The following is a 19,588-nucleotide window of genomic DNA, read 5'->3' as shown; positions in this document are numbered from 1 at the left end:
CCCAACTGAACAAAAATATTCATGTTCCTAAATGAATATTTGCTCTAATGGAGTTCCGACAAGCTTCTATACTTTCTTATACTTTGAGGACTTCCTTTCTGGTCTATTGAAAGCCTTATGTCTCTATATATGAGGTTTATACGGTGGTGAGAACTCTCTTAGGGTCTCAACCACTACAATTGAGAACTCTCTAAAATATTAGTTCCAATGACAAGTCCTTTTGGTATAATCTTTAAAGTTAGAAACTACAAAATTAAACAAGTCAAAACGAAATCCGAACCGTTGGATTCCAAGAGGTAAAAGAAGAAAAACAAAAAGGAAAAAGAATAGAGTAATGCTAGGGAGACTAAATTTGCAAACTAAATGATGTGTCACCAATGAAAATGAGCACATCTATCAACGTTTAAGTAATAAACCAATCATCAACTTCCATATCCTTTAGTTTCCAAATTTAGTCCCCAAGCTTCATTTGCGCATGTTTGCACGCCTTTCATTGCACTTTGATTTCCTGTGGTGGTTTGTTTCCCACTCAAATTCATCCAGGCTCCACTCCATCTTGAGTTCACTAAAACCGATCCTTATTTGTGGGAGTTTTCATAAACTTTTGCTAGCCCTTATACTTTAAGGTCTAATCGAGTTTTTGTAAAATTTTTCAGGTCGACGGGTTAAAGGTTTACTCCAACAATATCGATATTGTCATCACTTTTACCACCTGCCCAATCGGTTAGGTGTGAGGTTTTATCACCAAAGGTTAGTTAGAGTGAGAGTTTTCTATATAAATGGCTTTTTTCCTTCCCTCTGTCCAATGTGGGACAAATAGGTTTCAACACTCCCCCGCACGTGAGACCTCTTTTTTATGGATCACACGTGAAGTTTCACACATCAGCAACCACGTGGAGCCAAGTCAGGGCTCACCCATACACACGGGGCCAATGGGGACCCACCATATCACGTGGTGGTATGAGCCCGTTCCCTGGCTCGGGTACCATGTAAAATTTTTCAGGTCGACGAACCAAAGACCCACACTCTAACAACACCGATACTATCCCCACTTTCCCTTAATCCGTCAGGTGTGAGATTTTATCACAAAAAACCTCAGTGTTAGTTAGAGTGGGATAACTCTATATAAATGACTTTTCTATCTCTCTGTCCGATGTGGGACAAATGGATTTCAACAGTTTCTAACCAATTGGGAGACTCACTACAAAAAAATGAGCACTGCACACAAAAAATTATATGTGCCTTTTGAGGCCAAAAAGCACCAACATTTGTGCTCATAGACCAATAGCAACAGTGCAGCAACTAAGTTTGTATATGTGCCCTCTATGGGCGTCACCATTACTTATAGCACACAATATGATGTTTTGTGCCCAAAGCTAAGCACAAATACAACCCTTATTGTGTCTTACCTCTAATAAAGGCTACTGAATGTATGGTGTAAGATGGGCACAATTGCTATTTTAAAGGCTCAGATTGCTGTATAAATGTTAAAGCAAGGGCACAACTTTAAAATTGTGCCACTATTATATTTTAATAAATACAATAAAACTCCAGCACAATTAAAATTTTGTGGCATAATTGGATATTTTTATTTAAACATGGAAATCATCAGGTTGCTCATAGAACCTAATTTCCACCTAAATTTAGAAACTTACAAATCATCCATTACAAACTAAACATAAATCAACATTAGCACTAAAATAGTGAAGTTAATATATTACATAACCCATGTTCTCGGCTAAGACCGATTCATGCAACCTAACAATACAACCCATCCAAATGTTAAACCAAAAAATACATGTTATCCTATGCTGGACATACCCGGGATTCTCTATATACAACAAAATATAACATATCCAAGCTTGTATCCCCAAGTCAAACGTACTAATGGTTAAACTAGCAATATATAAACAAAATACACATCTACAAGGGCTGCTTGATGACAACTAACCAGTATTCTCACTTTGGCAGTCCTCATGCATCATAGCACTAGAAATTGGAGGTCCACACTGCACATTCTTGTCATTTCCACCTTCGAAACGCGTTGAAATCTGAGCGTGTGAGCTTCCACACCCTTGCTGCTGATATATATATCTTAGAATGACATTCCACCCCCTCCTGCCAATATCCTTTTAGAATGACATTCCTACCCATTTGCAAAACAAATTACAAACAAATCATAAGAGTATCTTCATTCAGAAAACCTGACTTCTAAACATGTCAATGTCCAAAATTCTCCCATTTTCAACATGCATTTTTCAAGAAGAGACATACACTGGCACACATACAATGAAAATCATATGAAAAAAAGAGCCAAGAAATCACATAAAAGTATCAATCTTTGAAATTTTATTTTCCTTTCCCCCATCACAGCCAAAAAATAAAGGGTAAGTCTACAAATATCAATTTTCATGCCACAAATTTGTGATACATTACAATCTAAAATCACACACATACATCATTCATATACATACATCAGAGGAAAGGAAGCAAATATTTTCAACAAACGCGATGTAATTCCTTACCTGAGAAAGGTTTGGCCCGGTGATGTGTACTATCCAAACTTTGCACATCCAGAAAGTGAAAAATATGACCTACCAAGGAAATCAGAGCATGCATGTGTTAGGTTTATCATTTGTCTGTCAAACTGTGCAGTAGAGACCAAAATCAAAGATATTGGTGTGTTTTACCTTTGAATTTTCCAGTTTCTAGACTGATTTGCAGTGGCGGACTGCATACGAAGTTGCAGGCCTCCTTGATTTTCTTTTGCTTAGCAGGAGAAAATGAGGCTCTGGGTTTATTGGGGAGATGATCGAAGCCTATGGAAAACTTATACAACTACAAAATGGAAAATTTAAGAATAACAAACAGTATTAGGCATAAAAACAGACTAAAATGTAGAATCAATCCAGAAACTGGTAATGCCTTATTCAAGGGTTAAAAGGGGAGTTAAACTGATTGAAATACAAATAGACACTACTCGTGACATGATTAAGGCTAACGAATATGATCAATCATTCTAACATTCTTCCTAGGTTATCCAATCTAGATGACGAAAATGGCTAATTTTGTTGACCAATTAACCGGATTAGCTAACACTTCCTAAAGAGATATTCTTCATGCTTCACATCTCTTAACTGGACCTGTAATAGAATTCTAGCATAGTATCCCAAATGGTATTGAATTGGATGATGAAAATGTCGAACTTCTAAATAGCTCATCGTATACTTGTGATTTGTGAATGAAGGTTTTGGATTGTTTTGTATTCATGAATAACGATCACATGCTTGATAATTATCATGCTAAGAAATTACCAATCACATATTTAAAATCTAGGCACAAAAGTTTTAGAAAGATAAATAAAAAATCCATATAACTAAATAGGCTTTGAATATGCTATCAGGGCACATGATTATATACCTAAAAATGGCAACGAACCAGCTTCTTCCTCCCACGACCCAACTTTCTGAAATTTCAAAAGAAAATAAATCCATTAGCAATTGAGAGAAATTTGACATATATACAAATCAAAAAGCAGAGGAGCAGAAGGTTCAAATCCTAATTTCAGAAGCATGTTACCTAGGAACATAACATACTAAGCAGCAAACTCTAAGCAAAGTTAACTTGTTTAGGGTAATAACAGATTATTCATTAAAAGAAATCCTTTTTCGTAGACATGTAACTATAATATTAACAACGATCACAAATACGAATGAAATGTTTACTTTGTTTGAATTAATCCAAAAGACACGATTTTATCATGTCAGGCATGCTAATGAAAACCCCTTTTAAAGAAGTCAAAATGAAATGCAATCAACTATAAATCCGTGATCAATGTGAACTGAAAAATGAGTAAACCTAGTGACATGCAGGACATAGACCTAATACTGTTAAATACACTGCAGAAAGTCCGAAAAAAATCTTGTTGCAGGCACAAATCAGTTAAAGAGTTCAAAGATAAGCGAGCTTGCTTAGAAGAGAATTATCTTTACACCCCGAGTACAAAACAAAAGCAAACCAGAATTGTTTTGCTTCTTCAAGCAGTACATAGAAATGCATTTAAGTTAGACCAAATCCAGATTAAAGCAAGTGTTCCAGCAAAAGGATTCTAAAAGATTATTAATATGACTATAGAATGGAGAAATAATAATACATACTATTCCATTGCCAATGGCTGACGTATTTGATATTAACAGATCTTGGTTTCTTTGAACAGATATAACAAAAGCATAACAAAAAAAAAAAAAAATCAAAAAAAAAATCCAGAACCTGAAGTGCCTTTTGAAAGCTTGGTCCTACTTTGAAAATCTACAAAAGGAAAAATTGTAAACCCAAATTAAAGCTTCTTCTCTTACTCTAAAGAAAAATGGAAACTTTATATGGAAAAAAATTGAAATTCTGCGTAATCAAAAGTGGATCAAAACTCTAAATAGATTATCTTAACGTGTAGGAGATCGTTGTTAGAATTTGAAAACAATTGAAACTTCATTTTAAAACACAGACTTAATCAATTGATTTATATTCAAATGGAAAGAAAGTAGTGGTTAGTTTTACCTATCGTTTGTTTAGTGTCGCTCAATTTCCAATTTGTATTAAAAGCCTGAATTTTTACTTTCCTTCCATTCCCCTGTGCATAATAGTCCAGTAGCTCTTGTTTACCTACAACAAATTGAAAACCATTTGGGGAAAATAACTAAGCCGTTTGTTATTAGATTCTTGGTAGGCAAAGCAAGAAATTTACACACAACAAAACTATTAAAACTTTAAAACCCAATTCCCAAATTAGGTTCTCGATTGGCTAATGATCATATTGGATGTAAATTATTATACCAAACACTGCAATGCTTGATTTTATTTATTTATTTATTTATTTATTTGGAACATTCTAGTTAATCATTATTTAACTGAAGAATACAATTCGTAGAACAATAATTAGTAGATAAAACTAAAGGGAACAAAATACCAAAATTTGCAGTTAACAACATAGAGCTAAGTGAAAAATACAAAAAATAAGGACAGGAAGGCAATCAAAATGTGACTCTTATCTGGGTTTGGTTATGCTTCTATCAACTGCTGCCCTTAACTAACGAAATAAGCAATCTCTTAACGTAGCACATTTAGTCATCAATCCCTTACACACACACACACACACACACACACACACACACACACACACACACACAAAGATATTATGTATTACATTCTAATTTTTCTTTACTTACATTTTCATTCTATTTCTTCAAGTGTGTAAATTTACACTAATTCTCCATAATTTTCAGTCAATTCCATTTTAATTAAAATAAATATTGAGTATATACGCACTTATAAACACACAAAATTCAGTTTTCCATACGAAAGCACATACGTCAAATCAATGTTCCTACTGTATTCATTTAATCAAATGACGCATCAAATATAATAATTAAATTATACCTCTAATTTATAACCTTTTTATTTCGCTTCATCTGCAGCTAAACCCAAAATTTAGACAGTCCCCAATATAATTCTATCAAATACCAGATAGCAACACCATGTAAAAGTTATATTGGGTGTCCACACCCACACTTATACTTTACAAATAAATTTGAACTTTGAATCACTTGGGCTTCAAAAATATTTGCACATAAATTTGAAAGAAGACGAATAAATTAAACAAAAATCATATCTACTCGCAATTCAGACTGACCTAGAGTTGCTATCGAGCTCTGCCGAAGACAACTCTGCACTGTTGACAAAGTCTAGAACAACCTGAAAATTTAAAGAGATCAAATTTAAAGCCAAATAAGCAATCATTTACTGAAAATCTTCACAAAAAAGTGCTAGTTTCACAAATAAATGAAACCCAGATTAAATTTCTTGATAAAAACTAAGAACTTCAAAGCTTAAGAAAACCCATGAATCCAACCATAAAAAATAAGCAAACTTTCACACTGGCAAACCATTCATAAACCAAAAATGATATCTTAAACAAAACACATGAATCCAACTCAAAAAAGCTCAAATTTAAAACAACCAACACAAATAAAATATCAAACATGGTTCATTGTCTCTCTTCTCATTTTAAATCACATAGTGTTGCCCAATATATTATCGTATTAACATTTCATATACTCATGCATTAGATAAAAAATTATATCTATGTTAAAATTACATGGACTGCTTTATCATGGTTTAAGAAAGCAACCACAAATCTTAGTATCTACATGTTCCTCAAATTATCTAAAATACTAAAACAAAACCCTCACTTCTCACTACATGTTTAAGATACATGAACCCATACAAACCTCTTCACCATTCACCAATACCATTGGTGCTCAAAAACCAAAAGAAAAAAAAATCATTAAATAAGATGGCTACTAACCAAAGCATCCTTTGAACAAATTAAGAAATTCAAATAAAATTAAACACTCAGAAAAAAAAAGAAACACAAAAAAGATATGCTTGAATTGTCAAGGAAATGAAGATACTAATAAATACAAAGATAAGTTTGAATTGTTAATCAAATAAATAAATAAGACAAAGCATTTCCAAACGTTGATTATGTCTGATGAGTTAATGCTATGTGATTGCCCTGGATTCGTCTTTCCATCCTTTTCAAGCCATGAGATGATTGCTTCTGGTGTATTACCAAGAATATGGAGACTGCGCTGATAGTGGCCAGTTGAGTTCCAAGACATGTTATTGAAGCGGTTTGCAGGATTGATCTGCCCAAACCCAAATCCTATGAAATCGATAACGAAGAAACAGAGAATAAAAGGAAAAATGTCTTATAGCATACTATGTCCTGCTTCATACATATTTAACCCTTCAATTAAACACATTTCCTTTTCATGAAAATTAGCATGAATATAATAGTGCTTCCAGCAGAAAATAAAAGGAAAAAATGACAACCGAAAAAAATTGACAACCCAAGACATATAAGTTTAGAACAGGCCAAACAATGACAACCCAACAAAACCAAGGATTTAATTAAATGAAGCATAATTCAGTAAATCTCATAATTTATTTATTTCATTTTTTGACCAATCAAACATGCCATCACCGGAGAAAGAACCAGCACCAAAAAAAAAAAAAAAAGTTAAATACCTTGATCGCAAACAGCTTGCCAGGTTGCAGACAGAAAGGCCAAAATTCAAACAACTTCTTTTGCTGAAACCAAATATGAAAGCAGATCAGAAAGGCAGACCCAAAGCACGAAAAAAGAATCAAACAACATACAATCAGCAAAGCAGAAAACTCACCAAAAAACCTTAGATCGCATTGATAACTTTTCCTGAAACCAAAAATCAAACCGCATCGCAAAGCCACACACACCCAAACAACGAAAAAAAAAATTGAAATTAGACACGGCAAGAAACGCAAAAAACTCACCAGAGATCGTTAGTTTTCCGAGAAGAAAACGGCCGTGAATAATCGGCGAGACATAGACGCGAAGGACGGATAGCGAGAACAACGAAGGCGTGGGAGAGAGAAAAAACCTAGGCTCCAAAATAAGGAAAATCTGAAAATGGTGAGAGAGAGAGAGAGAGAGAGAGAGAGAGAGAGAGACGGGAACCCAAAGAAAAGGCAGAGTAGAACTGGAGCGGAAGAACCACTGATGACAGACGCGTGGTTTCCAAGGGCAAAATCGTCATTGTACTGTAGAAAAAGCTAAAAGTTACAGCTGATGGGAAAAAATTTGGAGGGCATTTTCGCCACTCCACTGTCCGTGAACAGTACACTGGCGTTTGGGTTTTAGTATAGAATAATGTCTCATAACCTTTGTGTTGCCACGCTGTGAATTCACTGAATTCTGCGGTATGAAGCGGACGAGAAACATAATTATAACCTAAAAAAATATATACTAGGAGTAAATCTACAAGGGCTAATTAGAAAGAAAACATTATTATATTGGAATACGACATAAGTTGATAAAAGGACCCAAGAGGAGTCCAGCATAGCATAAGATAGTTATATTTTCATAGTACACCAGTGAAATATAACATAATACAAAATATATTAATTGTCCTCGTCATCGCTGTTTAAAATCTCAACGGTAACATTCTGCATATTTCGTGAGCTCAACTGTAGGACAGACAGACCTCTAGGACGAATTTGTGCTTGATAAGTGCGTGGTTCTTCAATAATAACGACAGAACTGGTAGACTGTTCAGTTGTTGTTTCAGCAGAAACCAAATTGACAGGATATTGTTCTGTCCTACCTGGGTTTGCCCATGCTGGCAATACACGTCCTTGAGGTGCGCGTACGCATCCGTTATTGAAGGGTAATGCGTAGCCAAGGCGACCATCAACAAAAGTAGTAAGAATGTACTGATTATTAAAAGGACGAGGCATGCGCCCGGCATTAACAGGTTGTCGTGGACGTTGAACTGGAGGATTCGTTGTGGAATTTTCTGTTGTAATGTTGGAAGCAATATACGAATGTGATGCTGGAGATTCAGTTCCAATTCTAACTCCACGACGTCGCCTGTCCGCCATTGTCAATGATGTAGAACTTGCTCAAATTCAAAAGAAACATATGTGTATGAAGCAACCTTCTTAATTTCCATATACAAATTAGTAAGGGAGTGTGTAGACGTTTTATAGTAGAATAAAGGCACAAATCCATAATTGTGCCAACATATTCTTTTGCTATAGAGTATTTATTATTTATTAATATTTACTGGACACAATTTCTAACATTTGTGTCAGAAAAGAGGAATTTATAATTATTAAAATATATTCTCTATTTGAAGACCCAATGAGAAGTAGAGTGATTTATTATTTATTAATATATAGTGGACACAATTTCTATCATTAGTGTCATAAAAAGGAATCTACAATTATTAACTCATTTGTCTATCTGAAGACCAACTAACTTTTGCACAGAGACCAACCCTAAGGGCACAATTGTTGGTTATGTGTCACTGCAGGTAGGACTTTAAAACCAAAAACCATATCACCAAGTATAAAAAACAAACCTGCAAGAAGATAACAATCCAAAAAGCAATTCAAAAAGATACGAATCTAACAAACATTCATTGCACCTGGAAATGATCCTTTGTAAATCTAAAACATGCCACTTAGTACTATGGTGTAGTGGTATTCTTCTTTATTTGTAAGTGAGAGATCTGAGGTTCAGCTTTCGGGAAAAACAAATTTGAACAACATTATTGCTAACTTATTTTGAGGTTAAAATATTGCACGGTAATAAACAGCTTCATACCATTATTTACCACAATTTTATAAATTTTAATTATTGGTGTGCTAGTGGAGGTAAAGACAAACGAGAGAGAACATATAGTGCCTTTGACAAATAATTTTTATAGACACAAAATATTTTTTGTGCCCATTTTCAGTAAAAAAGTTGTCATGTGATCCCACTCGACACGATTTCCGTGCCCATTACTGTTTTGTGTCTGCTTTTTTTAACATTGGGCACAATAGATGGTGCCCTCTATGGAATGGGAATTGTTTAAGCTTTTTGGTGGTCAAACTGACACAAAATTCTCAATTGTGCCCTTTATTTTGTACCCAAAGCTCATTTTTCTTGTAGTGACTTCGGATCTCATATCTCAGAACTATACGATTGTAGGGACAAAATTTCACCACTGGAAATGCTCTCAGCGCTACCAGGTCGGGTAACCTGTCGTGAGCCAGCACCAACCAAGATTTGGAAGACTTCAGGAGATTGGGCCCTATATACGGTTACCTTTGTTGTTTTCCATACAAATTTATCCAGCATAATTTTGCTACGTGTAATTTTGGCCACTTGCATGCAGGATGGGGAATGGTCTTGGTCGTCAATACTTTGAAAGCTCCACGCAATCTTCGACAGTAAGGTTAGAAATTTAGCATCGGTCCACGCGGAAACACGCGAATCTCCTTAAATTGTCCCTTTTTAATTGACTTTGAAAGATCAAGACACATTAAGTCATGTCGGCATGTAAGAATCACCTTAGGCTGGGTGTTTATAAAAAACTGCTTCTGGAAGGGTGACAGGATCTCCGACGACTTAGCTAAATGAGATTTTTTTTGGCTAATTTAACAAAAAATGCAGAAAAAACAACCTTTATGGAGCTAGCTAAATGAGTATCTAAATTTAGCTAAGAGGAAAGTGAGAGGTAAATTTTTGATAAACATTAAAAACTATAAAATTGCATTGTTTGTGGACTTCAAGTGAAGAAGATGAATATGGGTTTCTAAGTTTAGGGTTAAACTTGCCCCGATTTTAGGTACCATAGCAAGTCTTTGTGAAATAATTTCGATGAGAAGAAAAAAGAAGGCGTTAAGAGACCCTCCTGACCCAACTGTAGACACTCTAAGATCCTTTTTTTAAACTTGCTCCCATTTCGAGTCTAGAGATAGATAAATCGAAGCCAGGAATGGACATCATCATCATCTGTAGACAAATTCAGATCCTGTATCATCATTAGCTTAGCTATAGTGAAATAGTATGACTGATTTTTCAGAAAATGAGACGAAACTTGCTTTATTGATGGATAATAGCTACAACACAAGAGCAAGAAGCTAGGAAGTTTACTCGAGTGACTTAAAAGGAAAGGTAGTCTACTCGTTCAACCGAAAGAAGCTAAACTGGCAGCTGCATTCACTCTCCTTCCCCACCGAGCTCTTTACTCGCAGAAAGAAGGAGCAAGCAAAGTAACAAACAAGAAGAAGTGACAAGCACCGAGCAAGAAACAACAAGTAGGAAGGAAGAAATAATTCTAAATAAAATTATTTATTAATTAAATATGAAATTATTTTGGATTATATATTATAAATAATTATTAAAGAATATTATTATTAATTATATATTATAAGATTGTAATATAGGTATACCAATTTTTTAGATCAAATTTGTAAACTCTGTGATGTGTTACCAATAGGAAATAAACACGTTAATTAACACTTAAATGATAAACCAATCACCAACAACCATGTCATATGGATTACAAAACTTGGTCTAAATAATTAGCCTCTCTAGAGGGTGAGCCTTGGCTCAATGGAAAGGTTGCTCGTTTATGATTGAAAGGTTATGTGTTCAGGTCGTAGAAACAACATATTTGCAAACAAGGATAAGGTTGTGTACGATAGACGTTTCCCCCCTCCCCCTGGACCCTCGCAAAGCAGGGAGCCTTGTTGGCTCGAGGTCATCCTTTTTAGATTTTAGTTGATCTCCCTAGCATTACCCAAAGATTTGAAAATATTTTAACTTAAGCTAAAATAGCTAGTATTCTTGGAAGTGGTGGCTAGCCAAATTAGAATTTGAGCCCTTTAGTTAGCTACAATAACAAAAATTTAACTAGTATTATTGGAGGGTGTTGTTCTAACGATCAAAAACGCGTTTTGTAAGCTGTTATAAATAATCGCTCTCTGAAATTTTTTCTAGGTTAAGCAAAGTTCAGAGAGAGAGAGAGAGAGAGAGAGAGAAAGAGAATAAAGGAGATCAGACGGCATGATGAAGATGAAGTGTATGAGGCATCACGGATTGGGGGTGTAGAATACTTGAACAGATTGATCAAAAAAGACCCAGACATTCCAAGGAGAATATCCCTCCAGACCGGAAAAACCGGAACCCCCTTGCATGTTTCGGCTTTGCTTGGCCACATGGAGTTTACCAAAGCCCTTTGCACTAACAATCACAAACTTGCAGGGCAGGTGGACGCCAATGGACGCACGCCCCTGCACTTGGCTTCTGCTGAGGGCCACAAGGAGACCGTTGAAGCTTTGTTATCTGTGTATGCTGATGCTTGCTTGCGTTGTGACGAGAAAGGAAGAATCCCTCTTCACTATGCAGCCATGAGAGGAGAAGTTGAGGTGCTCCAGAAGTTGATTGATAAAAATCCTGAGTCCATTCATGTCAAAGTTGAAAACAGATCGAAAGAAACAGTTTTGCACTTGTGTATTATACACAACCAGTTACAGTGCTAAGAGACGACAGCAATGGTGAGTTCCTCAACTCAAGAGCCGGCTGTGATGGTGGTGTGACCATCCTGCACTTAGCTTTGATGCAAGGCAAATTAAGGTACGTACATTAATATACGTTCATGTGTAAACTTTCTTTTGTTTGTTCCCCAAGGAGCAAAATTTTCACCAAATTAATAATGTATATATATTATTTACAGACTATACGTTACCTGCTTTCCGTTGATGCTATAAGAGGCGAAGCAATTGGTGCGAATGGGTTGTCTCTGACCATGTCAGATATCTTAGAGTACAGTAGCAATGCAAGAGAAGACTTTGGCAGAAGCTTATAGAAATTCAACAGATTTTTTATAGACGCTGGATTAATCAGAAGAGAACACAATGAAAATGAAAATCCTACATCAGCTGTTGCCGCTGCTGTTGTTGTTGAATCACCAAAACCAAGAAGGATAAAGAAGAAAAAGAAGCTTCACAAACAAGTAGCGCCATCGGAAAAGGGATCAATGCCAGCAAGGTGGTAGTGGATAAAATTGAAGAAACGCTTGAGATATCCGAGTAATTGGGTGGTCGAGACACGTGGCATGCTGATGGTTGTGGCTACGATGATCTCGACCATGACTTTTCAAGCCGTAGTTAACCCACCTGGTGGTGTTTGGGAAAGTAATAATACCAACTCTACCATTCATTCGGAAATAGTTTGCAGTGAAGAGAATAAATGTATAGCTGGAACTGCAGTTTTAGGCTACCTTTGGCAAGAGAAATTCGTCAATTTCATAAGATACAACACCATCTCGTGGCACCCTCACGAGAGCAAAGTTTTAAATATCAAGCTTTTGGATTTGGGACTCAAGGGCCAGTTTCCTCAGGGTGTAGCAAACTGCACAAGCTTATCGGGCCTAGATCTTTCAAGCAACATGCTTAACGTGCTGTGCCTTGGCCCGCTCGCTAGTGCAGAAACAAGATTCAGATTACCTTACCAAGATAGATCCATAGTTGAACATAATAAAATACAAGAAATGAAGACACCAAAAAAATTATGAGGTTCGGCAAAATCCTGCCTTCGTCCTCGGCGAGATTTTGCTCTTCACTACATATGAGTTAAATCGACATAACCCAGTCCCAAATCCCTTGTACACCCACTGACAGAATTTTCCCAAGAGCCTCACTCTACCCCAAGAATTCTTTCACTAGAATACTTTTCACTCTAGCTCTCTTGATTTTCTGTCAACCCATGTTCAACCTTTCCCATGGGAGAGCCAGATGCTCTCCCCCTTGGATACTTCTATGTTCTCTCCCTTGAAAATTGCCCAAACTTCCGGCCAAGAGTTTCGAGACACTTAACGGAGTTTTTAACGGAATGACCAAAATGATGGATGGTGGACAATCTCAGGGACCACTTCCATTGATTTGAAATCTTAAGGACCGAAGTGAGGAGTTATGCATATCTCAAAGACCATTTTGACTAAAAAGCTGACACAATAATGTTGTCCACCTTCTTTTTGTCTTTCACTATCAGCAAAGTTGGTTTTGGCCACTTGGCCATTAATCCAACAAAGACTTCCATATTACAAACGAAAGCCACACACAAAGTCACAAACGGCTGCTGCCATTTCCTTGTAGCATTCAGAAAGTTACGCTATCAAACCAAACACAACATAACGGACCTCTTGCTACTGTTATTGGTAAATTACTTTTGTTCCTTACTTTTCTTGATCTCTCATCGAACAGTTTCCTTGCGTATTTTTTATCTCCAACTAAAATCACTAAAAAATTCCATCGTTTGCATACTTTTCCACCAAACTTGATCCTGCTACTGATAGAAACACAATATGGTAAAATTATCACAAATACTTAAAACTTCCAACTAAACTCGACATGAAAAGAAATATAAAAGAACGAAATAGATAGTATAAATATTGGTCATCAACTACTTCGGGATAACCTTTATTGTTTTCCATTCAAATTTCTCCGCAAAAATAATTTTGCTACGTGTACGTATCACATTTAGCCACTTGCATGCAGGATGGGGAATGGTCTTGGTCATCGATAATTTGCGAGCTCCACACAAGCTTCAACGGTTTGAATCATTCCATGCGCGAATCACCTTAAAGTCGTTTTGTAATTGCTTTTATATTTAACCTTATAAGAGTGTTTTTGATATACGCGCATTTTGTTCGCTATTACAAATAATCGATCGCTCTCAGAAAATTTTTCTAAGTGAAGCAAGGTTCAGAAAGAGAGAGAAAAAAAACAATGGAGATCACACGGCATGATCAAGAAGAAGTGTACGATTCATCACGGAGTGGGGATGTGGAATACTTAAACAGATTGATTGAAAAAGACACAGAAATTCTAAGGAGAATATCCCTGCAGACCGGAAAAACTGGAACCCCCTTGCATGTTTCGGCTTTGCTCGGCCACGCTGAGTTTACCAAAGCCCTTTGCACTAAAAATCCCAAACTTGCAGAGCGGGTGGACGCCGATGGACGCACGCCCCTGCACTTGGCTTCTGCTGAGGGCCACAAGGAGACTGTCGAAGCTTTGTTATCTGTGTATGCTGATGCGTGCTTGCGTTGCGATGAAAAGGGAAGAATCCCTCTTCACTATGCAGCCATGAATGGAGAAGTTGAGGTGCTGCAGAAGTTGATTGATAAAAATCCTGAGTCCATTTATGTCAAAGTTGAAAACAGATCGAAAGAAACAGTTTTGCACTTGTGTATTAAACACAACCAGTTAGAGTGCTTGAAAAGGTTGGTTGAAAGAGACGACAGCAATGGTGAGTTCCTCAACTCAAGAGCTGGATGTGATGGTGGTGTGACCATCCTGCACTTAGCTTTGATGCTAAGGCAAATTAAGGTACGTATATATATTTCCATTTTCTATACTGGATATTCTTAGTTTTTTACTATATTAATTAATATATGTTCATTTGTAAAGTTTCTTTTGTTTCTTCCCCTTTATATATAGTTTATGGCATTAATTTCGTGAAGTTTTTTGTTTTTTGGTTTTTAACATTTCGTACCTTAAGGTTTTTTGTTAAGCTTGGTACTAAAGTTATAATTAATTCTGAGGTATTTTTATACATCCTTTAAATTATTTGTTAAAATCTCTGTTGATGCATCTACGTAAAGAATAATTAGATACCACGTGTCAATATGAGTTCACATAAATACTAGAAAAACTAAAATATTAAAAATTTAAAAACTAAGTTATCTGGAATCGCATATGAGGAGGAATTGCAGAGCAAGTTTGAGACTCTCCCTCCCTTCGACTGCAGATGGGCGGCGGTGGAATGAATCCACTTCCTTTTTGTGCTGCATATGGGTTTCCCTTACCCAGATCTGCAACCCACTCCCTTCCCTTACCTCCAGTTCAACTGGAATAAAAGAAAGAATCGCGTCCATCTGCATCTCAAGAAGTTGCGGAAGTATTAGCAGCAGCACCGCTGCCGGTCATCGATTAGGCGTCTTCCGCCGTCACCAACTCCGAATCCGAAGATAACCCATCGTCGCTGCGGCCTAATCCGGATACTCCAGTTGGCTGGCCGGCCGACGGAAAGCTCAGTCTCGAATGGGTTAGGAACCTCGTGTTTGTTTTTTATTGGGCATCTAGAAATCCGGACCCGACCCAATTGCCCGTGTTTCCCGTCGTGGTTGTCGACAAGCTTGGTCTTCTGCACATTCAAGATCCTCCACAAAGAGGCCAAACGTCGATCAGTTAGGCCTGGAATCTACCGTGGTAGTCGTCGGAGACCTTCGTGGACCTCCTTTTTCTTTTAAACGATCTTCACCCTTTTAGGTTTCTAGTATTTTAACTTTTTAATTTTTAATTTTAATTTCTTAATGGACAAATTATTATAGATTTTTATGGATTTATGAGGATTTCTTTCATGTATTTCTTAGGATTTCTTTTTTGACTCCTACAGTATAAATTCTTTTCTCAGTGCACAATTTGAAAAAGACATAAACATATATATATATATATGGAAATATAAACTAATCAAATATGTGTTTTCTTTCCCTTTCTCATTTGCATTGTGATTTCTTTACGAAAAATAATTTTAACTAACCAAAACAAGTGATGCTTCTTAAATCAAATGTCTCAAAATTAATCATTTTTCCTCAACAATTGATTAGTTCATAATGTTTTGTTTCTAAGTACAACTACCAATATAAGTACAAATATAAATAGGCTTTGGAAGATGCTTGCACCCTTACACTAATATGATTACACGAAAAAGACCAGAAAGCTTGAATTGATAATAAGATTCTTAGTAGTAATTTCGAAGAGTTCAATTAATATGGTAAAAAATAAACACCTTCAGATAGAATGCATAATCATTACAAGAACAGTTAGTAGCCATTAACACTTCCCATCAAAGCATTACAAGAAATACTATTACACAATCCAAAATAAAGAAAATAAAAAATTTTACAAATGTTGTAGTTTGCTACTGGGACGGTGACGGATGAACATGAAAGGAAATCAGATTGGCAGGTTCTATGTCTGGAAGAAAATAGAGAGAGAGAAAGAGAGAGAGGGGATTGAAAAGAAATCCTAGGGTGGAGGTAGAATTTTGTTATGCTTATAATCCCTTTTCAAATCCTATAAAATCTCTTATTGAAAGAAATTCTTCAAAATTTATGAATTTTTTAATATTGATAGATTTGCATAGACTATATAAAAATCTTTTAAAATCCTAGTTAGCTACATTAGGATTCTAAAGTCTTTTAAAATTATTTAATTGACTACCCCTGTATTTGAATGAATTCTTTGAAAATCTTTTAAAATTCTAGTTGACTACACCATAATTTTAAAATCTTTTAAAATTCCTTAAAATTCGAACTAGGATTCTCTTACAACCTTTTTCCATCTCTTCCTTTGACATTCTCTATTTTATCTTTTTATTTTTACAAAAATTAATATAAGATATTATCGTAAATAACCGTGACCGTTCAAATAAGAGAAAAGGCAAATGAAAAAAAAAATAATAATAAAGGGATGATCCCTACTCCTTAAAATCTTCATTTAACTACACCCCATAACTTCTCTGATAAACATTGAAGAGGAATCGCAAATGACCAAATTTGAGCCTCTATCTCCCTTTGACCAAAAAAACAAAAGCCTCTATCTCCCTCCCTTCGACTGCACATGGGGCAGCGGTAGAATGAATCCACTCCTTTTTGTGCTGCATATGGGTTTCCGTTCCCCAGATCTGCAACCCACTCCCTTCCCTTACCTCCCTTTCAACTGGAATAAAAGAGAATTCCGTCCATCTGCATCTCAAAAAGTTGCAAGAAGTATTTGCAGCAGAACTGTTGCCGGTCATCGATTCGGTATCTTCCGCTATGACCAACTTCGAATCCGAAGACAACCCATCGTAGCCAAAGCCTAATCCGAAAACCCCAGCTGGCTGGCCGGGCGACGGAAAGCTTAGTCTCGAATGGGTTAGGAACCTCAGGTTTGTTTTTTATTGGGCATCTAGAAATCTGAACCCGACCCAATTGCCCGACGTGTTTCCCGTAGAGGTTGTCGATAGTTGATCCTCTGCACATCCAACATCCTTCACAAAGAGGCAAACGTCGATCAGCTAGGCTTGGAATCTACCGTGGTGGTCGTCGGAGACCTTCATGGTCAGCTGAACGACTTCCTTTTTCTTTTAAATGATCTTCACCCTTTCAGGTTTTAGGTTTGTAGGTTTATATTATTTTAATTTTTTTTTTTTTTCTAATTTTAGTTCTTTTGTTAATTTTTATTTTTTTAATAACCAAGTAGGCTCATACATGTCATTCAGTTATTGTTCATATGGATTCCATATAATCAGTTAACGAAATTTTTGTCGGAAAACTTAACGGATCTGTGAAACTGTTTTAGAATTATGACTTTAATTAAGGATCAAACTGAGATAAAAAAAAATTTAGATATATCAAATGTAGAAAATCAAGAAAATTCAAAATACTAAATTGAGATTAACCTAAATTTATGTGTACTTTCTTTTGTTTGCTCCCCTTAGGAGCATAATTTCCACAAAATTAATAAAAGTGTATATATTATTTACAGACTATACGTTACCTGCTTTCTGTTGATGCTATAAGAGCAGAAGCAACTGGTGTGAATGGGATATCTCTGACCATGTCAGATATCTTAGAGTACAGCAGCGTTACAAGAGAGGACTTTAGCAGAAGCTTAGAAATTCAACAGATTTTGATGGACGCAGGATTAATCAGAAGGGAAAATAATGAAAATGATAATCCTAACTCAGATGTTGCCGCCGCTGCTGTTGTAGCACCAAATCCAAGAAGGGTAAAGAAGAAAAAGAAGCTTCACAAACGAGTAGCATCATCGGAAAAGGGATCAACGCCAGCAAGGAGGTGCTGGATAAAATTGATGGAATGGTTGAGATATCCGAGTAATTGGGTGGTCGATACACGTGGCATGCTGATGGTTGTGGCTACGATGATCTCGACGATGACTTTTCAAGCCATAGTCAACCCACCAGGTGGTGTTTGGGAAACTAATAATACAGATACAGACACTACCATTGATTCTCCTGGAATCAATTATTCTAAAACAATTTGCACTGAACAGAGAACATGCATGGCTGGAACTGCAGTGTTAGGCTACATTTGGGAAGATCTCTTCGTCGATTTCATAAATTACAATACCATCTCGTTTCTTGCTTCTTTGAGTGTCACCCTTTTGCTCATTAGTGGATTTCCTCTCCACAATCGATTTTGCATGTGGCTCTTATCGCTGTTCATGTGCGTCACTCTCACATTCCTGGCATTCACCTACCTACAAGTGCTGCTCATGATTGTCCCTCCTTATTTCGATTTTTCATATATAAGCATTTACTTTAACTCTAATATAAGCATTTACAGCTATTCCGTCTATCTTTGGAATGGGTTGCTGGCCATAGTCGGCGCAATACACACTATTCGGTTTCTTATTTGGGTGACGAAGTGGTTGCGGTGCATGTACTTCAGGTCAAGATCATGTCTCAAGAACATGACCACTACTGGCTCCTTTTCATGTAACGATGCAACCCGTTTTGAAGAGATTGATGCGACTGCAGTTGTGTAATTACTCCGCCGCGGTGTGTTGGCTTGAGAAAATAATTAACTAGGTCAGACACCCTGTTTGCATGTAGCAATTAGGATTCGGGGTAATGAACGAGGTCAATGACGCTTTCTCGATCTTACCTGGGTTGGTAATTCAAGAGCGTCGGTTAGTTATGATAAATAATCCATCTGCTATGCAAAGTGGAAGTGTTTGTTGTCATTGATGCACGATGGTAGCTACTTAGAGAAGTAGTATTGTCTAAGGAAATACTCTCTCAAGGTTTAAGGATTAATATTGTAACTTGATTTTGATTGTATTTCTGATTTGTAGAGATCTTTAATTGTCAAGTATACGTGCTTGTATATAAAATCCTTTGTGGTATGAATAGAATTATCGCTAGCAAAAATACCCACACCAGAAATTAATCAAAGCAACTTAATTCACATGGTATAATAAGTCTTTCAGTTTCATCTAGATTCTATTGGATTTGCATTAAGAGCCTATGTACCAACAAAATAGCTAATTTCTAAGTCCTAACTATATACAATTTACATGATTTTTTATGGATTCTACAACGTGCTTGTTTAATTGTCCCTAATGTGTAGTAGTAACTGTTGGT

At 36.3% G+C, this 19,588-nt stretch overlaps 1 protein-coding gene, 1 long non-coding RNA gene and 1 pseudogene across 2 annotated transcripts; 2 read left to right on the top strand and 1 right to left on the bottom strand.

Moving 5' to 3' along the window:
- Nucleotides 1-1,665: 1,665 nt before the first annotated feature.
- Nucleotides 1,666-4,218, bottom strand: LOC125470094. The gene is made up of 5 exons (XR_007252339.1): nt 4,158-4,218; nt 3,421-3,466; nt 2,691-2,838; nt 2,526-2,594; nt 1,666-2,146 (listed from the first exon to the last, which is right to left on the bottom strand). It is a non-coding gene; the product is annotated as an uncharacterized LOC125470094 (long non-coding RNA).
- Nucleotides 4,219-11,017: 6,799 nt separating this feature from the next.
- On the top strand, nt 11,018-13,144 carry LOC125470007 (annotated as a pseudogene).
- An 852-nt stretch (nt 13,145-13,996) lies between these two features.
- On the top strand, nt 13,997-19,316 carry LOC125470019 (serine/threonine-protein phosphatase 6 regulatory ankyrin repeat subunit A-like). The gene is made up of 2 exons (XM_048568352.1): nt 13,997-14,763; nt 17,968-19,316. Exons 1-2 carry the CDS (start codon nt 14,161-14,163, stop codon nt 18,988-18,990), a joined length of 1,626 nt encoding a protein of 541 aa, XP_048424309.1. The 5' UTR covers nt 13,997-14,160; the 3' UTR covers nt 18,991-19,316.
- The last annotated feature ends 272 nt before the right edge of the window (nt 19,317-19,588 follow it).

Source organism: the organism of the source record quoted next, unplaced genomic scaffold (genome assembly GCF_019419815.1).
Source record: "Pyrus x bretschneideri cultivar Hongxiangsu unplaced genomic scaffold, Pyrus_bretschneideri_v1 Contig48, whole genome shotgun sequence".
Lineage (NCBI taxonomy): Eukaryota > Viridiplantae > Streptophyta > Magnoliopsida > Rosales > Rosaceae > Pyrus > Pyrus x bretschneideri.
Note: the sequence above shows the minus strand (reverse complement) of the source record. Positions and strands in the feature narration are given on the sequence as shown.